Below are 18,843 nucleotides of genomic sequence, written 5' to 3'. Positions count from 1 at the left end.
AAATGACTGAAGGAGTTTTTTTCGGACGCTCCACCTACTGTAAGACTCCACTGGAGAGTTCTCATGTTTATGTCCTTTGAACTAGCCTTTGATAGCTGAAAGGACGTTGTACGTCCTTTCAAGATACCATGTGCCAAACGAAGCCCTTTTGGCAAATGCCATCATTATCTCCAGGCAGGCATTGCTGTTTGAAGGGTGCCATCTCAGCCAGAAGGCAGAGGCTGAGCTCCTCTTGTTGCACCAGCTCCCAAAAGAAGCCAAGAAAGGGAGCTGGAACAACAAACCACCCCAACGCCCAGGAAAGCGTTCTTCATGACAGAAGGCTAGAAAATGACCCAACATCCTTGTGGCCCAGAACCCCTCTAGAAATTCACTGTTCCATAAAAAAGAGAAACAGATGGGAAGTTCCAAGGAGAGGCAATGCCCATGGCCAGTGTATTTTAGAGACGGCCTGACCGCTCCGGGGAAGACACGCACTGACAGAACCCCTTGGGAAACAGCCGTGATAGTCCTCACTGTCGTAAGGGATTCCTCTGGGGACAACCTGCCCTGGGCACCACACGAGGGAGCAGACCGGCTTCTCTTCCTCTGCCCCCACACCATTCACTCATGAAGGCAGCTCAGGTGTTCTCATGCCCTGCCTGCCTGCCTGCCTGGCTCATCCGTGAGCTGTGACCACCTCCAGGACAGGACTCCACCTTCTGCTCTCTGTGTACCGTGAATCTGCACACAGTGGGCTTTCAGAACCTTAGGAGACTTGAGCCATTCCCACTCGAGCCAGAACCCTCCCCAGGAAGGAAAACAGCTGTGCAGTCCTTTTGGCCCCAGCACTGGTTCCGAAACCCTGGCGGCTCCTAGAGCCTCTACGGTGTGAAGAGGGAGGTCCCTTTTGACAGAGCTTTCCGGCCGTCAGATCTAAGCTGCTGTTTCACTGTCAGCTGTGTCTCTTCCGTTGCAGTGTTGCAGGTGGGCCACGCTGCTCCAAAGGAGCTCACAAGCTGAGTTTCAAGGGAGGTATTGAGAGGACAGGGATGGCTACAACGTGCTGCAAACTGAGTGAGGGTCCCCACAATCCTCAGCAAAGGTGTGTGGTGTGCAAGTGGGGAGTAGAGGGCCCCCAAGTTCCAAAGGAAGGGAGGTACTCGGGAGCTAAAGCCCTTGGCTGCTGTGGTAGCAGCTGCAGATGGCAGCTCGTCCACAGTGCACTTCGAATGAGGTCATATGAGCGGGACTCTGGAAATGGCTCCGAAATCCAGAGAAAGGGGTCAGGGTATGTGGGAATCCGGCGGGGGTGGGGGGTGGATGAAGGAAGGTGTCCTTCCTCTCTCCAGTGCAATTTGGTTTGGTGAGTCTCAAAGCTACCAGATGGCACTTCCCAAGTCAGGCCCCCGCAGGAATCAGGGTGGGCTGCATGCCTCGGCCCCTGCCACAGGGACAAGCCACACCAGTGGCCTCCCTGAGCTCCAATGGCCGGATCTGGGGGTTCTGTCTGGGTGCACACCTGCTTGTTCTGGCCAAGTTCCCCGCTTCTCTGAGCACCAGCTTCAACCTCTCGAATGAGGACATCGATTGCTACCTTGGCACGTTACTCTCTTCATCCTGTGAAGACTCATTAGGCTTATCCTACAATTACTAGCTGGCCCGAGGAGATATCTCCTGAATCCAGATTAAGCTGGAGTCTCCCAGGCTCATCTGGCATGTCTTCCCTGAAGTCTGCCAAAACCCACACCCTTGCGTTTCCAGGGACTCCCCTTAGCCAGCTGGGCAGAAAACCCAGCATGTTTCAAACAAGCTGACAGACAAGCGGGAGAGGACTCACGGGCAGACGGCTTCCCTCAGGTCTCGGGTGGAGCTCTGGGACCACAGCAGCAACAGGCCATCCCAGTCCCTGGGCTCAGCAGCGCCCTCATTCTCACGCCGGCGGCTCTGCCCTGAGGGGAGCAGGAAGGTCACCAACTGCCGCAGGCGGACCTCACGCCCCTCCCACTTATGGAGCCTGACCTCCCCCGGCCCCACCCCTTCCCCTACCCCAGCAGGACGAGAGCTCCTCTTCCCCTGGCTTCTAACGTGAGGCCCGGCCCTGGGCCCCGACTGGGCACTGCCCCAGTCCGGAGCCAATCACAGTGGCCAAGGAGGTGGAAGGCACCGATTGGCCAGGGCCAGGTCATGTGACCATACTCCCCAGGAAACTCAAATATTACCAAGATTCCCTAAGAAACCAATGAACAAAATTATCCAGTAAAGGCAAACCGTACTTTTTAATGAGGCCAAAGTCACAGAAAAAAAAAAAAAAAAAGCTTCACAATGAAGTGCTCAAGGAAGCTACAAAATAAACTTTCAAAAAAGTTTAGTAGTTTTTTTAATAGGGTGACGGAGAGCTATACCTATCCCATATATGTGAATTTAGGTTTAAACTAGATTTCCCTTGGCTATTTTATAAGACAAAAAAACCCACATCACCCCCTTTTACTCCCCCCCACACCCAAAAAGTGTTTTAATCTATTGAATTTTTGTGTCCTCAGTTGTGTCTGATTCACGGCAACTCACGATCTCTACACAGCCAGGCTCTTCCGTCCATGGAATTCAGGGCAATTTTTTCTGTCACAGTAAATGCCCACCCTGGGTGATCCAAACGGAAGGGCTCAGAGGCTCCTGAGAGACTAACTCCTTTCAGCTGAGCACAGAGCTGGCTCCTCACTGGGATGCCTGTGGCCTGGGGCTCCCAGAGGGGAGAGCAGCACTCGCCCCACCGTGTGGTCACTGCTGGAAGTGCAGGCTGCTCCTCACTCCCCCTTGACAGTGTCCCTGAGGGCAGAACAGTGTGAAGTTAATCAAGGTGGAAACGCAAACTCCAATGCAAGCAAACTTCCCTCAAGGTCTCCAATACCACTCAGGAACAGGGTATTGGAAACTGCAGGGGATGACATGAATGAAGATGGAGACTTGACACCTTACACCGAGTTCACTTCCAGTTATCCCTAGACAAACATTCCATGAAAACTTGTCACAAATCTAGAGGAACAATGAGCCGAAACCGGACACGTGCTTTGAGTCTTCACACACAAAACTAAAAGGCAGTCCACAAAAAAAACCAGGAGAATACAGTGGACTTTGCAAAATCAAAGATATCTACTGTGGGAAAGACCTCAGTACAAAAGCAAAAGACAGGTCACACATCGCGAGACGAATGAGTGGAAACACAAAGCTTATCAAGGATGTGTCTCCAAACAGACAAAGAACACCAACACAACAAGCCTGTGAAAACTAGGGAAAGGTCTGAAGGGACACCAGACTGAGGAAGACACACACAGAGTATCCCGGATGATGTCCAGCACTGAGGGCCTGAAGAATCAACAGTCTAGTTGTACCTCCTCAGGCCTGTGTGACCCTGGGTGAGGCCTCTGTTTCCCGGTGGCTCTGAGAGATGGACAGGGAGGAAGGGGAAGAGAAATCACTTGCATTTCTAATACTCACAGCAAAGTCTTCCAATGAGAAGGGAATTATCACCCCCACTGACAATGCCATTCACTGAAGTGATCCCCACGGGTCCATCTAACCCAGAAGGGAAGGAAGGACCTGTTCTCACAAAACGGCGAGAGATGGAAGAAGGAAGATCAAGCCCACACCAATCCCTGGAAAGAGAAGCTGTGCTCAGGGCTTGAAAGAATTCCTATTTGGAAAATGATATCCCAGCCCCACAAGGCAATCCACAGCTTCGATGCTATTCCTCCCAAAATGCCAATGCATTTTCGCACCCAACCAAGAATTGCAAAAGGGGTACGGAAACAGAAAAGAGCCTAAATTGTCAATACAATCCGACGAAAAAGCCCCGATACGGACATCCAAGGTTGTGTGAAAGGAAATCAGACGACCAAACTAGGATCCTCAGGAGAGTATCGGAGAAGGCAATGGCGACCCACTCCAGTACTCTTGCCTGGAAAATGCCCTGGACGGAGGAGCCTGGTAGGCTGCAGGCCATGGGGTCGCGCAGAGTCAGACACGACTGAAGTGACTTAGCCGCAGCAGCAGCAGCAGGAGCCGGACAGTATGCTATTGGGAATACAACAACACACACAGATCCAGATCGATGGAATAAAGTTGAGGGTCCAGACACAGACCCCAGCATCCATGCTCAACTCATCTCTGACACAGAAGGGGAGAATATCCAAATGGGAACAAGAAAGCCTCTTCAATACATGTCCATGGGAAAACCAGACAGCTACATCTGAAGAACGCTATTGGTTTTGATCTCAGACCACCTCAATATCGGGGAAAACCTCACCCTAAAGGCTGATGTCATGAGATAGCTAGAAAGAAGCGTAGGTCAAAGGCTCCTTAACATCAGAGTCTCCTTGCCATTTGCTGGGCGGAGGTAGAAATGGGTCTCTTCAAGTAAGGGAAAGAGGTACACGAAGTACACCAATGGGTTTCCATCCAATGGAACCTCTTCACAACAGAGAAGCTAAGCAAGCATTCACAAATGCAAAAGAGAGGAAACGGAACACGAGAGACTCCTTGCAAGTGGTGTATCTGAGAAGGGGTTCATATGGAAAGAGACGAAGAATGCACAGCACTCAGATTCCAAGAAACACCACCACCACCCTTGACCCTTCCCCCATGACCAACTCCGACCTAAAGCCTTTCTCTCCCTCTAACCTATCCCTAAAACATAACCCTCATCTAATCATATACACGTGCATTCCTAGCATCCATCCGTCCACACACGAGAGAGAAAGAGGAAGACACAGACTGAATTGAGAAAGGAAAAGAGAGGGACACAGCCAGAGAGAGACACGGAACCAAAGAGAGGAAAGGAGTCGATGGTCCAGACTTTTCATCAATCTGTCTCGAAGGTAGAAGCAATGACAGCGCCCATCCACCCCAGAAGGGGGAAAAGGACGGAAGGTTTGGAGAGGAAAAGACAAGAACGCAGGGAGCCATTAGAAGCTCAGCCACCCGCAGAAGCCGAGCTGGGACACTTGAACAGAATCTCAATGGAAACAGAGGACCAGAAAGTTGGCCACTCTTTTCTATAAGAGAGGGAGACCTTCGAGTCTTCCTTTCGGTCCTCCAACTTGGATGCGGGGTCTCAAAACAGTCAGGAGGGGGAGTGCCTTTTCCTGGGTACCACGGCACATCCAGGCCTCGTTCTGCCCCATTCTGTGCTGTGTCAGCCCAGGAAGGAATCTTTCTTTCTGAAGTCTCAGCGCACACGCTCCACGTGATATCGGCCCCAGGTGGAAAGGCATGGAGCTGCTCGTAGGCCGACAGACCTAGGAAGCAGATGGGAGAATGACCGCCACTCTGCAGATGGAGAGACTGGGGAAACCCTGAGGGGCATATGCTTGTCCAGGGCCACACCACTTATGAGAAGAAGGAGCCTGGTCTGAGAGCAGCGGGGCCCTCGGAGCTCAGGCCCTGGCTGCACCCAGGCCTCCCCAGGGCTGTCGGCTGGGCTGGGTGGGTGTCACTGTGCCTGCACATGGCTTAAGGGTGGTGGTCGAGCAGTCAGAAACCCAGAGATTCCCTTGGGAAGTTTTGGGGAAGGGACCTCAGCACGAACCCCAGGAAATGATGTCACCTGCCGGCAACAGAACCCAACAGAACCCGCAACCCGGGTATCCAGGCCTCGAGAGCGGAGAGGAGCCCCCAGCCAGATCACTTGCTGCCGAGATGTTCTGCTGTTTGCCCCTGCCCAGAGGCCGGGGCCTCAGGAGAGCTCACAGGCAGTGTGCGTGGGCACCCTGTCGACGTTGGCTCAGGGCACCCCCGAGACGCCTCTGGCCCTTTGCCCGGAGAAACAGAAAGGTAACACGGGGAGCCCCAGGCCGGGCCAGGCCACCTCTCCCATGCCACCCGGAAACACCGGGTCCTTTGCCTGTGTGTGTGGATGCGGGTTTCTCGGGGTGTGTCTCCCTCAAGGAAGCCCAGGTGGATGTGGGGTCAGAAGCCTGCGGACAAGTTGTGTCCACACCCCAGGGGAGAGCATGCTGGGCGGGATGGGGAGAGTGCGGGCAGGGCCGGCCGCCCAGGCTGACCTCACACCCTCAGGTGGGTCTCTTTCCTCCCGGGTGGGGATCTGAGCAGACACACGTCTCTGACCCTTCTGGGCAGAGAAGTTCGAGCAGGCCGAAGCAGCGGCTCCACTGGCCAGGCCCAGCTCGGAAAACTCCCAGCATGGCTGGCTGACGGTCACTGTCGTTGCAGAGCTTCCCACGTGATGAGGCCGAGGACGGGGACACCCCATCCAGCTCCCGGAGGGAGGGGTCGGAGCACCACCCCCCCGCCCGTGAGGCCCAGTGCAGGCTCCAGGTGAGCATGCCCACGGAGGCATCAGCCCCACCGGGGGCGAAGCGGAGGCGGGGAAGGCCTGCTGCCGAGACACCGCCCAGGATACACCCGGCGGCCCAGTCTGAGGCTGCCACGGAGCTCAGCACACCCGGCTCCGACCCAGAGTCCCGAGAACCCCGGCCTCTGAGGCAGCAGGAGGACCTGGAGCCCAGCACGCCAGAGCACAGAGGTGAGGACGCTGGGGCTGGTGTACGGGAGTGTGTGCGGAGGGGGTGCTGAGCTACACAGGGACGAGTCCCCGAAAGCTGCTGCTGGGCCTGCAGCAAGCGCTGGCCTCACACCCCCCGCCCCCCATCTTGCACACTTCAGTCCCAAAAGACATCCGACCCTGGGTATTCTTTGGGAATCTCTTGGAAGCTTTCTGTCCCGGGATACGCACATGCCAAGGCTGGCCTGCGGGCAAACGATGCTTCTCCCACAGCTCTAGCACTGGCCTCCAACTGGAACCAGGCTCCACTTCCCAGACCTGTCCCTACAGAGGTGGTGGCTCCAGGTGCAGGACCCAGGGATCCACCGAGGGCAGATGGAGAACCGAGACTTGCCCTCGCAGAGACACCAGGCCAGCTGGGTACTGGCCAGCACACCGGGCAGATCGGATCTCCGTGCCTGCAGGACCCCCAGCCCCAGGCACTGATGTCCCACCCCCTCAGCCAGAACCTCCACCTCCACGTGCACCTCTACCTGCTCGGCCTTTGGCAGGAGAACCCGAGGCAGAGGAGGAGTCACCGCCTCGGCAGGGAGAGCCTGCCCTGGCTCCCGCGCAACACCCAGACGCCCACGATGACTCACCCACCCCTGCAGGGAGAACGAGCCCCCGCTCTGGACAGAGACCCAGAGCCCTTGCCGGAAACACCACGTCCAGGGGAGCGGTCGGCTCTGCAGCCTCCATCCCTGTCTGCTCACCGTGGACGCCGTCAACTCGGTCTGCCCCCAGGGGACATGGAGTTCCTTTCCCCCGAACTGCTTTGCATTTGGTTTGTTTCCACCTTTCTGGTGATGTTTTCTTTTTTGCGTGGTTTCCTGTATTTTTGTTGGTTAAGTTGGGATTAGTAAACTTTTTCATCATTGTTGCAATTTGGGAACACTGTTGTGTAACTCTGGTGATACTGTGTTACCATCACCACTTTGTAGTTTCAGACCCGTTCCATCTTTATGCCCCACCCCCCAACAAAGCCTGGATTCAAGGCAAGCACGCCCTGTTCATCCCTCCGCCCGATCCTGAACACAGTTTCATCTTTTCCTTCTGCATTCCTTCCTATATTCTTGGTGTCCCCAATCAATGACTCTCAGTGAAATGACTGAAGGAGTTTTTTTCGGACGCTCCACCTACTGTAAGACTCCACTGGAGAGTTCTCATGTTTATGTCCTTTGAACTAGCCTTTGATAGCTGAAAGGACGTTGTACGTCCTTTCAAGATACCATGTGCCAAACGAAGCCCTTTTGGCAAATGCCATCATTATCTCCAGGCAGGCATTGCTGTTTGAAGGGTGCCATCTCAGCCAGAAGGCAGAGGCTGAGCTCCTCTTGTTGCACCAGCTCCCAAAAGAAGCCAAGAAAGGGAGCTGGAACAACAAACCACCCCAACGCCCAGGAAAGCGTTCTTCATGACAGAAGGCTAGAAAATGACCCAACATCCTTGTGGCCCAGAACCCCTCTAGAAATTCACTGTTCCATAAAAAAGAGAAACAGATGGGAAGTTCCAAGGAGAGGCAATGCCCATGGCCAGTGTATTTTAGAGACGGCCTGACCGCTCCGGGGAAGACACGCACTGACAGAACCCCTTGGGAAACAGCCGTGATAGTCCTCACTGTCGTAAGGGATTCCTCTGGGGACAACCTGCCCTGGGCACCACACGAGGGAGCAGACCGGCTTCTCTTCCTCTGCCCCCACACCATTCACTCATGAAGGCAGCTCAGGTGTTCTCATGCCCTGCCTGCCTGCCTGCCTGGCTCATCCGTGAGCTGTGACCACCTCCAGGACAGGACTCCACCTTCTGCTCTCTGTGTACCGTGAATCTGCACACAGTGGGCTTTCAGAACCTTAGGAGACTTGAGCCATTCCCACTCGAGCCAGAACCCTCCCCAGGAAGGAAAACAGCTGTGGAGTCCTTTTGGCCCCAGCACTGGTTCCGAAACCCTGGCGGCTCCTAGAGCCTCTACGGTGTGAAGAGGGAGGTCCCTTTTGACAGAGCTTTCCGGCCGTCAGATCTAAGCTGCTGTTTCACTGTCAGCTGTGTCTCTTCCGTTGCAGTGTTGCAGGTGGGCCACGCTGCTCCAAAGGAGCTCACAAGCTGAGTTTCAAGGGAGGTATTGAGAGGACAGGGATGGCTACAACGTGCTGCAAACTGAGTGAGGGTCCCCACAATCCTCAGCAAAGGTGTGTGGTGTGCAAGTGGGGAGTAGAGGGCCCCCAAGTTCCAAAGGAAGGGAGGTACTCGGGAGCTAAAGCCCTTGGCTGCTGTGGTAGCAGCTGCAGATGGCAGCTCGTCCACAGTGCACTTCGAATGAGGTCATATGAGCGGGACTCTGGAAATGGCTCCGAAATCCAGAGAAAGGGGTCAGGGTATGTGGGAATCCGGCGGGGGTGGGGGGTGGATGAAGGAAGGTGTCCTTCCTCTCTCCAGTGCAATTTGGTTTGGTGAGTCTCAAAGCTACCAGATGGCACTTCCCAAGTCAGGCCCCCGCAGGAATCAGGGTGGGCTGCATGCCTCGGCCCCTGCCACAGGGACAAGCCACACCAGTGGCCTCCCTGAGCTCCAATGGCCGGATCTGGGGGTTCTGTCTGGGTGCACACCTGCTTGTTCTGGCCAAGTTCCCCGCTTCTCTGAGCACCAGCTTCAACCTCTCGAATGAGGACATCGATTGCTACCTTGGCACGTTACTCTCTTCATCCTGTGAAGACTCATTAGGCTTATCCTACAATTACTAGCTGGCCCGAGGAGATATCTCCTGAATCCAGATTAAGCTGGAGTCTCCCAGGCTCATCTGGCATGTCTTCCCTGAAGTCTGCCAAAACCCACACCCTTGCGTTTCCAGGGACTCCCCTTAGCCAGCTGGGCAGAAAACCCAGCATGTTTCAAACAAGCTGACAGACAAGCGGGAGAGGACTCACGGGCAGACGGCTTCCCTCAGGTCTCGGGTGGAGCTCTGGGACCACAGCAGCAACAGGCCATCCCAGTCCCTGGGCTCAGCAGCGCCCTCATTCTCACGCCGGCGGCTCTGCCCTGAGGGGAGCAGGAAGGTCACCAACTGCCGCAGGCGGACCTCACGCCCCTCCCACTTATGGAGCCTGACCTCCCCCGGCCCCACCCCTTCCCCTACCCCAGCAGGACGAGAGCTCCTCTTCCCCTGGCTTCTAACGTGAGGCCCGGCCCTGGGCCCCGACTGGGCACTGCCCCAGTCCGGAGCCAATCACAGTGGCCAAGGAGGTGGAAGGCACCGATTGGCCAGGGCCAGGTCATGTGACCATACTCCCCAGGAAACTCAAATATTACCAAGATTCCCTAAGAAACCAATGAACAAAATTATCCAGTAAAGGCAAACCGTACTTTTTAATGAGGCCAAAGTCACAGAAAAAAAAAAAAAAAAAGCTTCACAATGAAGTGCTCAAGGAAGCTACAAAATAAACTTTCAAAAAAGTTTAGTAGTTTTTTTAATAGGGTGACGGAGAGCTATACCTATCCCATATATGTGAATTTAGGTTTAAACTAGATTTCCCTTGGCTATTTTATAAGACAAAAAAACCCACATCACCCCCTTTTACTCCCCCCCACACCCAAAAAGTGTTTTAATCTATTGAATTTTTGTGTCCTCAGTTGTGTCTGATTCACGGCAACTCACGATCTCTACACAGCCAGGCTCTTCCGTCCATGGAATTCAGGGCAATTTTTTCTGTCACAGTAAATGCCCACCCTGGGTGATCCAAACGGAAGGGCTCAGAGGCTCCTGAGAGACTAACTCCTTTCAGCTGAGCACAGAGCTGGCTCCTCACTGGGATGCCTGTGGCCTGGGGCTCCCAGAGGGGAGAGCAGCACTCGCCCCACCGTGTGGTCACTGCTGGAAGTGCAGGCTGCTCCTCACTCCCCCTTGACAGTGTCCCTGAGGGCAGAACAGTGTGAAGTTAATCAAGGTGGAAACGCAAACTCCAATGCAAGCAAACTTCCCTCAAGGTCTCCAATACCACTCAGGAACAGGGTATTGGAAACTGCAGGGGATGACATGAATGAAGATGGAGACTTGACACCTTACACCGAGTTCACTTCCAGTTATCCCTAGACAAACATTCCATGAAAACTTGTCACAAATCTAGAGGAACAATGAGCCGAAACCGGACACGTGCTTTGAGTCTTCACACACAAAACTAAAAGGCAGTCCACAAAAAAAACCAGGAGAATACAGTGGACTTTGCAAAATCAAAGATATCTACTGTGGGAAAGACCTCAGTACAAAAGCAAAAGACAGGTCACACATCGCGAGACGAATGAGTGGAAACACAAAGCTTATCAAGGATGTGTCTCCAAACAGACAAAGAACACCAACACAACAAGCCTGTGAAAACTAGGGAAAGGTCTGAAGGGACACCAGACTGAGGAAGACACACACAGAGTATCCCGGATGATGTCCAGCACTGAGGGCCTGAAGAATCAACAGTCTAGTTGTACCTCCTCAGGCCTGTGTGACCCTGGGTGAGGCCTCTGTTTCCCGGTGGCTCTGAGAGATGGACAGGGAGGAAGGGGAAGAGAAATCACTTGCATTTCTAATACTCACAGCAAAGTCTTCCAATGAGAAGGGAATTATCACCCCCACTGACAATGCCATTCACTGAAGTGATCCCCACGGGTCCATCTAACCCAGAAGGGAAGGAAGGACCTGTTCTCACAAAACGGCGAGAGATGGAAGAAGGAAGATCAAGCCCACACCAATCCCTGGAAAGAGAAGCTGTGCTCAGGGCTTGAAAGAATTCCTATTTGGAAAATGATATCCCAGCCCCACAAGGCAATCCACAGCTTCGATGCTATTCCTCCCAAAATGCCAATGCATTTTCGCACCCAACCAAGAATTGCAAAAGGGGTACGGAAACAGAAAAGAGCCTAAATTGTCAATACAATCCGACGAAAAAGCCCCGATACGGACATCCAAGGTTGTGTGAAAGGAAATCAGACGACCAAACTAGGATCCTCAGGAGAGTATCGGAGAAGGCAATGGCGACCCACTCCAGTACTCTTGCCTGGAAAATGCCCTGGACGGAGGAGCCTGGTAGGCTGCAGGCCATGGGGTCGCGCAGAGTCAGACACGACTGAAGTGACTTAGCCGCAGCAGCAGCAGCAGGAGCCGGACAGTATGCTATTGGGAATACAACAACACACACAGATCCAGATCGATGGAATAAAGTTGAGGGTCCAGACACAGACCCCAGCATCCATGCTCAACTCATCTCTGACACAGAAGGGGAGAATATCCAAATGGGAACAAGAAAGCCTCTTCAATACATGTCCATGGGAAAACCAGACAGCTACATCTGAAGAACGCTATTGGTTTTGATCTCAGACCACCTCAATATCGGGGAAAACCTCACCCTAAAGGCTGATGTCATGAGATAGCTAGAAAGAAGCGTAGGTCAAAGGCTCCTTAACATCAGAGTCTCCTTGCCATTTGCTGGGCGGAGGTAGAAATGGGTCTCTTCAAGTAAGGGAAAGAGGTACACGAAGTACACCAATGGGTTTCCATCCAATGGAACCTCTTCACAACAGAGAAGCTAAGCAAGCATTCACAAATGCAAAAGAGAGGAAACGGAACACGAGAGACTCCTTGCAAGTGGTGTATCTGAGAAGGGGTTCATATGGAAAGAGACGAAGAATGCACAGCACTCAGATTCCAAGAAACACCACCACCACCCTTGACCCTTCCCCCATGACCAACTCCGACCTAAAGCCTTTCTCTCCCTCTAACCTATCCCTAAAACATAACCCTCATCTAATCATATACACGTGCATTCCTAGCATCCATCCGTCCACACACGAGAGAGAAAGAGGAAGACACAGACTGAATTGAGAAAGGAAAAGAGAGGGACACAGCCAGAGAGAGACACGGAACCAAAGAGAGGAAAGGAGTCGATGGTCCAGACTTTTCATCAATCTGTCTCGAAGGTAGAAGCAATGACAGCGCCCATCCACCCCAGAAGGGGGAAAAGGACGGAAGGTTTGGAGAGGAAAAGACAAGAACGCAGGGAGCCATTAGAAGCTCAGCCACCCGCAGAAGCCGAGCTGGGACACTTGAACAGAATCTCAATGGAAACAGAGGACCAGAAAGTTGGCCACTCTTTTCTATAAGAGAGGGAGACCTTCGAGTCTTCCTTTCGGTCCTCCAACTTGGATGCGGGGTCTCAAAACAGTCAGGAGGGGGAGTGCCTTTTCCTGGGTACCACGGCACATCCAGGCCTCGTTCTGCCCCATTCTGTGCTGTGTCAGCCCAGGAAGGAATCTTTCTTTCTGAAGTCTCAGCGCACACGCTCCACGTGATATCGGCCCCAGGTGGAAAGGCATGGAGCTGCTCGTAGGCCGACAGACCTAGGAAGCAGATGGGAGAATGACCGCCACTCTGCAGATGGAGAGACTGGGGAAACCCTGAGGGGCATATGCTTGTCCAGGGCCACACCACTTATGAGAAGAAGGAGCCTGGTCTGAGAGCAGCGGGGCCCTCGGAGCTCAGGCCCTGGCTGCACCCAGGCCTCCCCAGGGCTGTCGGCTGGGCTGGGTGGGTGTCACTGTGCCTGCACATGGCTTAAGGGTGGTGGTCGAGCAGTCAGAAACCCAGAGATTCCCTTGGGAAGTTTTGGGGAAGGGACCTCAGCACGAACCCCAGGAAATGATGTCACCTGCCGGCAACAGAACCCAACAGAACCCGCAACCCGGGTATCCAGGCCTCGAGAGCGGAGAGGAGCCCCCAGCCAGATCACTTGCTGCCGAGATGTTCTGCTGTTTGCCCCTGCCCAGAGGCCGGGGCCTCAGGAGAGCTCACAGGCAGTGTGCGTGGGCACCCTGTCGACGTTGGCTCAGGGCACCCCCGAGACGCCTCTGGCCCTTTGCCCGGAGAAACAGAAAGGTAACACGGGGAGCCCCAGGCCGGGCCAGGCCACCTCTCCCATGCCACCCGGAAACACCGGGTCCTTTGCCTGTGTGTGTGGATGCGGGTTTCTCGGGGTGTGTCTCCCTCAAGGAAGCCCAGGTGGATGTGGGGTCAGAAGCCTGCGGACAAGTTGTGTCCACACCCCAGGGGAGAGCATGCTGGGCGGGATGGGGAGAGTGCGGGCAGGGCCGGCCGCCCAGGCTGACCTCACACCCTCAGGTGGGTCTCTTTCCTCCCGGGTGGGGATCTGAGCAGACACACGTCTCTGACCCTTCTGGGCAGAGAAGTTCGAGCAGGCCGAAGCAGCGGCTCCACTGGCCAGGCCCAGCTCGGAAAACTCCCAGCATGGCTGGCTGACGGTCACTGTCGTTGCAGAGCTTCCCACGTGATGAGGCCGAGGACGGGGACACCCCATCCAGCTCCCGGAGGGAGGGGTCGGAGCACCACCCCCCCGCCCGTGAGGCCCAGTGCAGGCTCCAGGTGAGCATGCCCACGGAGGCATCAGCCCCACCGGGGGCGAAGCGGAGGCGGGGAAGGCCTGCTGCCGAGACACCGCCCAGGATACACCCGGCGGCCCAGTCTGAGGCTGCCACGGAGCTCAGCACACCCGGCTCCGACCCAGAGTCCCGAGAACCCCGGCCTCTGAGGCAGCAGGAGGACCTGGAGCCCAGCACGCCAGAGCACAGAGGTGAGGACGCTGGGGCTGGTGTACGGGAGTGTGTGCGGAGGGGGTGCTGAGCTACACAGGGACGAGTCCCCGAAAGCTGCTGCTGGGCCTGCAGCAAGCGCTGGCCTCACACCCCCCGCCCCCCATCTTGCACACTTCAGTCCCAAAAGACATCCGACCCTGGGTATTCTTTGGGAATCTCTTGGAAGCTTTCTGTCCCGGGATACGCACATGCCAAGGCTGGCCTGCGGGCAAACGATGCTTCTCCCACAGCTCTAGCACTGGCCTCCAACTGGAACCAGGCTCCACTTCCCAGACCTGTCCCTACAGAGGTGGTGGCTCCAGGTGCAGGACCCAGGGATCCACCGAGGGCAGATGGAGAACCGAGACTTGCCCTCGCAGAGACACCAGGCCAGCTGGGTACTGGCCAGCACACCGGGCAGATCGGATCTCCGTGCCTGCAGGACCCCCAGCCCCAGGCACTGATGTCCCACCCCCTCAGCCAGAACCTCCACCTCCACGTGCACCTCTACCTGCTCGGCCTTTGGCAGGAGAACCCGAGGCAGAGGAGGAGTCACCGCCTCGGCAGGGAGAGCCTGCCCTGGCTCCCGCGCAACACCCAGACGCCCACGATGACTCACCCACCCCTGCAGGGAGAACGAGCCCCCGCTCTGGACAGAGACCCAGAGCCCTTGCCGGAAACACCACGTCCAGGGGAGCGGTCGGCTCTGCAGCCTCCATCCCTGTCTGCTCACCGTGGACGCCGTCAACTCGGTCTGCCCCCAGGGGACATGGAGTTCCTTTCCCCCGAACTGCTTTGCATTTGGTTTGTTTCCACCTTTCTGGTGATGTTTTCTTTTTTGCGTGGTTTCCTGTATTTTTGTTGGTTAAGTTGGGATTAGTAAACTTTTTCATCATTGTTGCAATTTGGGAACACTGTTGTGTAACTCTGGTGATACTGTGTTACCATCACCACTTTGTAGTTTCAGACCCGTTCCATCTTTATGCCCCACCCCCCAACAAAGCCTGGATTCAAGGCAAGCACGCCCTGTTCATCCCTCCGCCCGATCCTGAACACAGTTTCATCTTTTCCTTCTGCATTCCTTCCTATATTCTTGGTGTCCCCAATCAATGACTCTCAGTGAAATGACTGAAGGAGTTTTTTTCGGACGCTCCACCTACTGTAAGACTCCACTGGAGAGTTCTCATGTTTATGTCCTTTGAACTAGCCTTTGATAGCTGAAAGGACGTTGTACGTCCTTTCAAGATACCATGTGCCAAACGAAGCCCTTTTGGCAAATGCCATCATTATCTCCAGGCAGGCATTGCTGTTTGAAGGGTGCCATCTCAGCCAGAAGGCAGAGGCTGAGCTCCTCTTGTTGCACCAGCTCCCAAAAGAAGCCAAGAAAGGGAGCTGGAACAACAAACCACCCCAACGCCCAGGAAAGCGTTCTTCATGACAGAAGGCTAGAAAATGACCCAACATCCTTGTGGCCCAGAACCCCTCTAGAAATTCACTGTTCCATAAAAAAGAGAAACAGATGGGAAGTTCCAAGGAGAGGCAATGCCCATGGCCAGTGTATTTTAGAGACGGCCTGACCGCTCCGGGGAAGACACGCACTGACAGAACCCCTTGGGAAACAGCCGTGATAGTCCTCACTGTCGTAAGGGATTCCTCTGGGGACAACCTGCCCTGGGCACCACACGAGGGAGCAGACCGGCTTCTCTTCCTCTGCCCCCACACCATTCACTCATGAAGGCAGCTCAGGTGTTCTCATGCCCTGCCTGCCTGCCTGCCTGGCTCATCCGTGAGCTGTGACCACCTCCAGGACAGGACTCCACCTTCTGCTCTCTGTGTACCGTGAATCTGCACACAGTGGGCTTTCAGAACCTTAGGAGACTTGAGCCATTCCCACTCGAGCCAGAACCCTCCCCAGGAAGGAAAACAGCTGTGGAGTCCTTTTGGCCCCAGCACTGGTTCCGAAACCCTGGCGGCTCCTAGAGCCTCTACGGTGTGAAGAGGGAGGTCCCTTTTGACAGAGCTTTCCGGCCGTCAGATCTAAGCTGCTGTTTCACTGTCAGCTGTGTCTCTTCCGTTGCAGTGTTGCAGGTGGGCCACGCTGCTCCAAAGGAGCTCACAAGCTGAGTTTCAAGGGAGGTATTGAGAGGACAGGGATGGCTACAACGTGCTGCAAACTGAGTGAGGGTCCCCACAATCCTCAGCAAAGGTGTGTGGTGTGCAAGTGGGGAGTAGAGGGCCCCCAAGTTCCAAAGGAAGGGAGGTACTCGGGAGCTAAAGCCCTTGGCTGCTGTGGTAGCAGCTGCAGATGGCAGCTCGTCCACAGTGCACTTCGAATGAGGTCATATGAGCGGGACTCTGGAAATGGCTCCGAAATCCAGAGAAAGGGGTCAGGGTATGTGGGAATCCGGCGGGGGTGGGGGGTGGATGAAGGAAGGTGTCCTTCCTCTCTCCAGTGCAATTTGGTTTGGTGAGTCTCAAAGCTACCAGATGGCACTTCCCAAGTCAGGCCCCCGCAGGAATCAGGGTGGGCTGCATGCCTCGGCCCCTGCCACAGGGACAAGCCACACCAGTGGCCTCCCTGAGCTCCAATGGCCGGATCTGGGGGTTCTGTCTGGGTGCACACCTGCTTGTTCTGGCCAAGTTCCCCGCTTCTCTGAGCACCAGCTTCAACCTCTCGAATGAGGACATCGATTGCTACCTTGGCACGTTACTCTCTTCATCCTGTGAAGACTCATTAGGCTTATCCTACAATTACTAGCTGGCCCGAGGAGATATCTCCTGAATCCAGATTAAGCTGGAGTCTCCCAGGCTCATCTGGCATGTCTTCCCTGAAGTCTGCCAAAACCCACACCCTTGCGTTTCCAGGGACTCCCCTTAGCCAGCTGGGCAGAAAACCCAGCATGTTTCAAACAAGCTGACAGACAAGCGGGAGAGGACTCACGGGCAGACGGCTTCCCTCAGGTCTCGGGTGGAGCTCTGGGACCACAGCAGCAACAGGCCATCCCAGTCCCTGGGCTCAGCAGCGCCCTCATTCTCACGCCGGCGGCTCTGCCCTGAGGGGAGCAGGAAGGTCACCAACTGCCGCAGGCGGACCTCACGCCCCTCCCACTTATGGAGCCTGACCTCCCCCGGCCCCACCCCTTCCCCTACCCCAGCAGGACGAGAGCTCCTCTTCCCCTGGCTTCTAACGTGAGGCCCGGCCCTGGGCCCCGACTGGGCACTGCCCCAGTCCGGAGCCAATCACAGTGGCCAAGGAGGTGGAAGGCACCGATTGGCCAGGGCCAGGTCATGTGACCATACTCCCCAGGAAACTCAAATATTACCAAGATTCCCTAAGAAACCAATGAACAAAATTATCCAGTAAAGGCAAACCGTACTTTTTAATGAGGCCAAAGTCACAGAAAAAAAAAAAAAAAAGCTTCACAATGAAGTGCTCAAGGAAGCTACAAAATAAACTTTCAAAAAAGTTTAGTAGTTTTTTTAATAGGGTGACGGAGAGCTATACCTATCCCATATATGTGAATTTAGGTTTAAACTAGATTTCCCTTGGCTATTTTATAAGACAAAAAAACCCACATCACCCCCTTTTACTCCCCCCCACACCCAAAAAGTGTTTTAATCTATTGAATTTTTGTGTCCTCAGTTGTGTCTGATTCACGGCAACTCACGATCTCTACACAGCCAGGCTCTTCCGTCCATGGAATTCAGGGCAATTTTTTCTGTCACAGTAAATGCCCACCCTGGGTGATCCAAACGGAAGGGCTCAGAGGCTCCTGAGAGACTAACTCCTTTCAGCTGAGCACAGAGCTGGCTCCTCACTGGGATGCCTGTGGCCTGGGGCTCCCAGAGGGGAGAGCAGCACTCGCCCCACCGTGTGGTCACTGCTGGAAGTGCAGGCTGCTCCTCACTCCCCCTTGACAGTGTCCCTGAGGGCAGAACAGTGTGAAGTTAATCAAGGTGGAAACGCAAACTCCAATGCAAGCAAACTTCCCTCAAGGTCTCCAATACCACTCAGGAACAGGGTATTGGAAACTGCAGGGGATGACATGAATGAAGATGGAGACTTGACACCTTACACCGAGTTCACTTCCAGTTATCCCTAGACAAACATTCCATGAAAACTTGTCACAAATCTAGAGGAACAATGAGCCGAAACCGGACACGTGCTTTGAGTCTTCACACACAAAACTAAAAGGCAGTCCACAAAAAAAACCAGGAGAATACAGTGGACTTTGCAAAATCAAAGATATCTACTGTGGGAAAGACCTCAGTACAAAAGCAAAAGACAGGTCACACATCGCGAGACGAATGAGTGGAAACACAAAGCTTATCAAGGATGTGTCTCCAAACAGACAAAGAACACCAACACAACAAGCCTGTGAAAACTAGGGAAAGGTCTGAAGGGACACCAGACTGAGGAAGACACACACAGAGTATCCCGGATGATGTCCAGCACTGAGGGCCTGAAGAATCAACAGTCTAGTTGTACCTCCTCAGGCCTGTGTGACCCTGGGTGAGGCCTCTGTTTCCCGGTGGCTCTGAGAGATGGACAGGGAGGAAGGGGAAGAGAAATCACTTGCATTTCTAATACTCACAGCAAAGTCTTCCAATGAGAAGGGAATTATCACCCCCACTGACAATGCCATTCACTGAAGTGATCCCCACGGGTCCATCTAACC

General features: G+C 54.5%; 2 protein-coding genes across 2 annotated transcripts; both read left to right on the top strand.

The window, feature by feature from the left end:
- Positions 1 to 5,637: 5,637 nt before the first annotated feature.
- On the top strand, positions 5,638 to 9,575 carry LOC145517332 (uncharacterized). Its single transcript, XM_081519611.1, has 3 exons — positions 5,638 to 5,808; positions 6,208 to 6,520; positions 6,773 to 9,575. Exons 1-3 carry the CDS (start codon positions 5,674 to 5,676, stop codon positions 7,399 to 7,401), a joined length of 1,077 nt encoding a protein of 358 aa, XP_081375737.1. The 5' UTR covers positions 5,638 to 5,673; the 3' UTR covers positions 7,402 to 9,575.
- Positions 9,576 to 13,280: 3,705 nt separating this feature from the next.
- LOC145517321 (uncharacterized) lies at positions 13,281 to 17,304 on the top strand. The gene is made up of 3 exons (XM_081519600.1): positions 13,281 to 13,451; positions 13,851 to 14,163; positions 14,416 to 17,304. Exons 1-3 carry the CDS (start codon positions 13,317 to 13,319, stop codon positions 15,042 to 15,044), a joined length of 1,077 nt encoding a protein of 358 aa, XP_081375726.1. The 5' UTR covers positions 13,281 to 13,316; the 3' UTR covers positions 15,045 to 17,304.
- The last annotated feature ends 1,539 nt before the right edge of the window (positions 17,305 to 18,843 follow it).

This window comes from Giraffa tippelskirchi, chromosome 8, assembly GCF_054371585.1.
Source record: "Giraffa tippelskirchi isolate mGirTip1 chromosome 8, T2T-mGirTip1v1.2.pri, whole genome shotgun sequence".
In the NCBI taxonomy this organism is placed as follows: Eukaryota; Metazoa; Chordata; class Mammalia; order Artiodactyla; family Giraffidae; genus Giraffa; species Giraffa tippelskirchi.
Note: the sequence above shows the minus strand (reverse complement) of the source record. Positions and strands in the feature narration are given on the sequence as shown.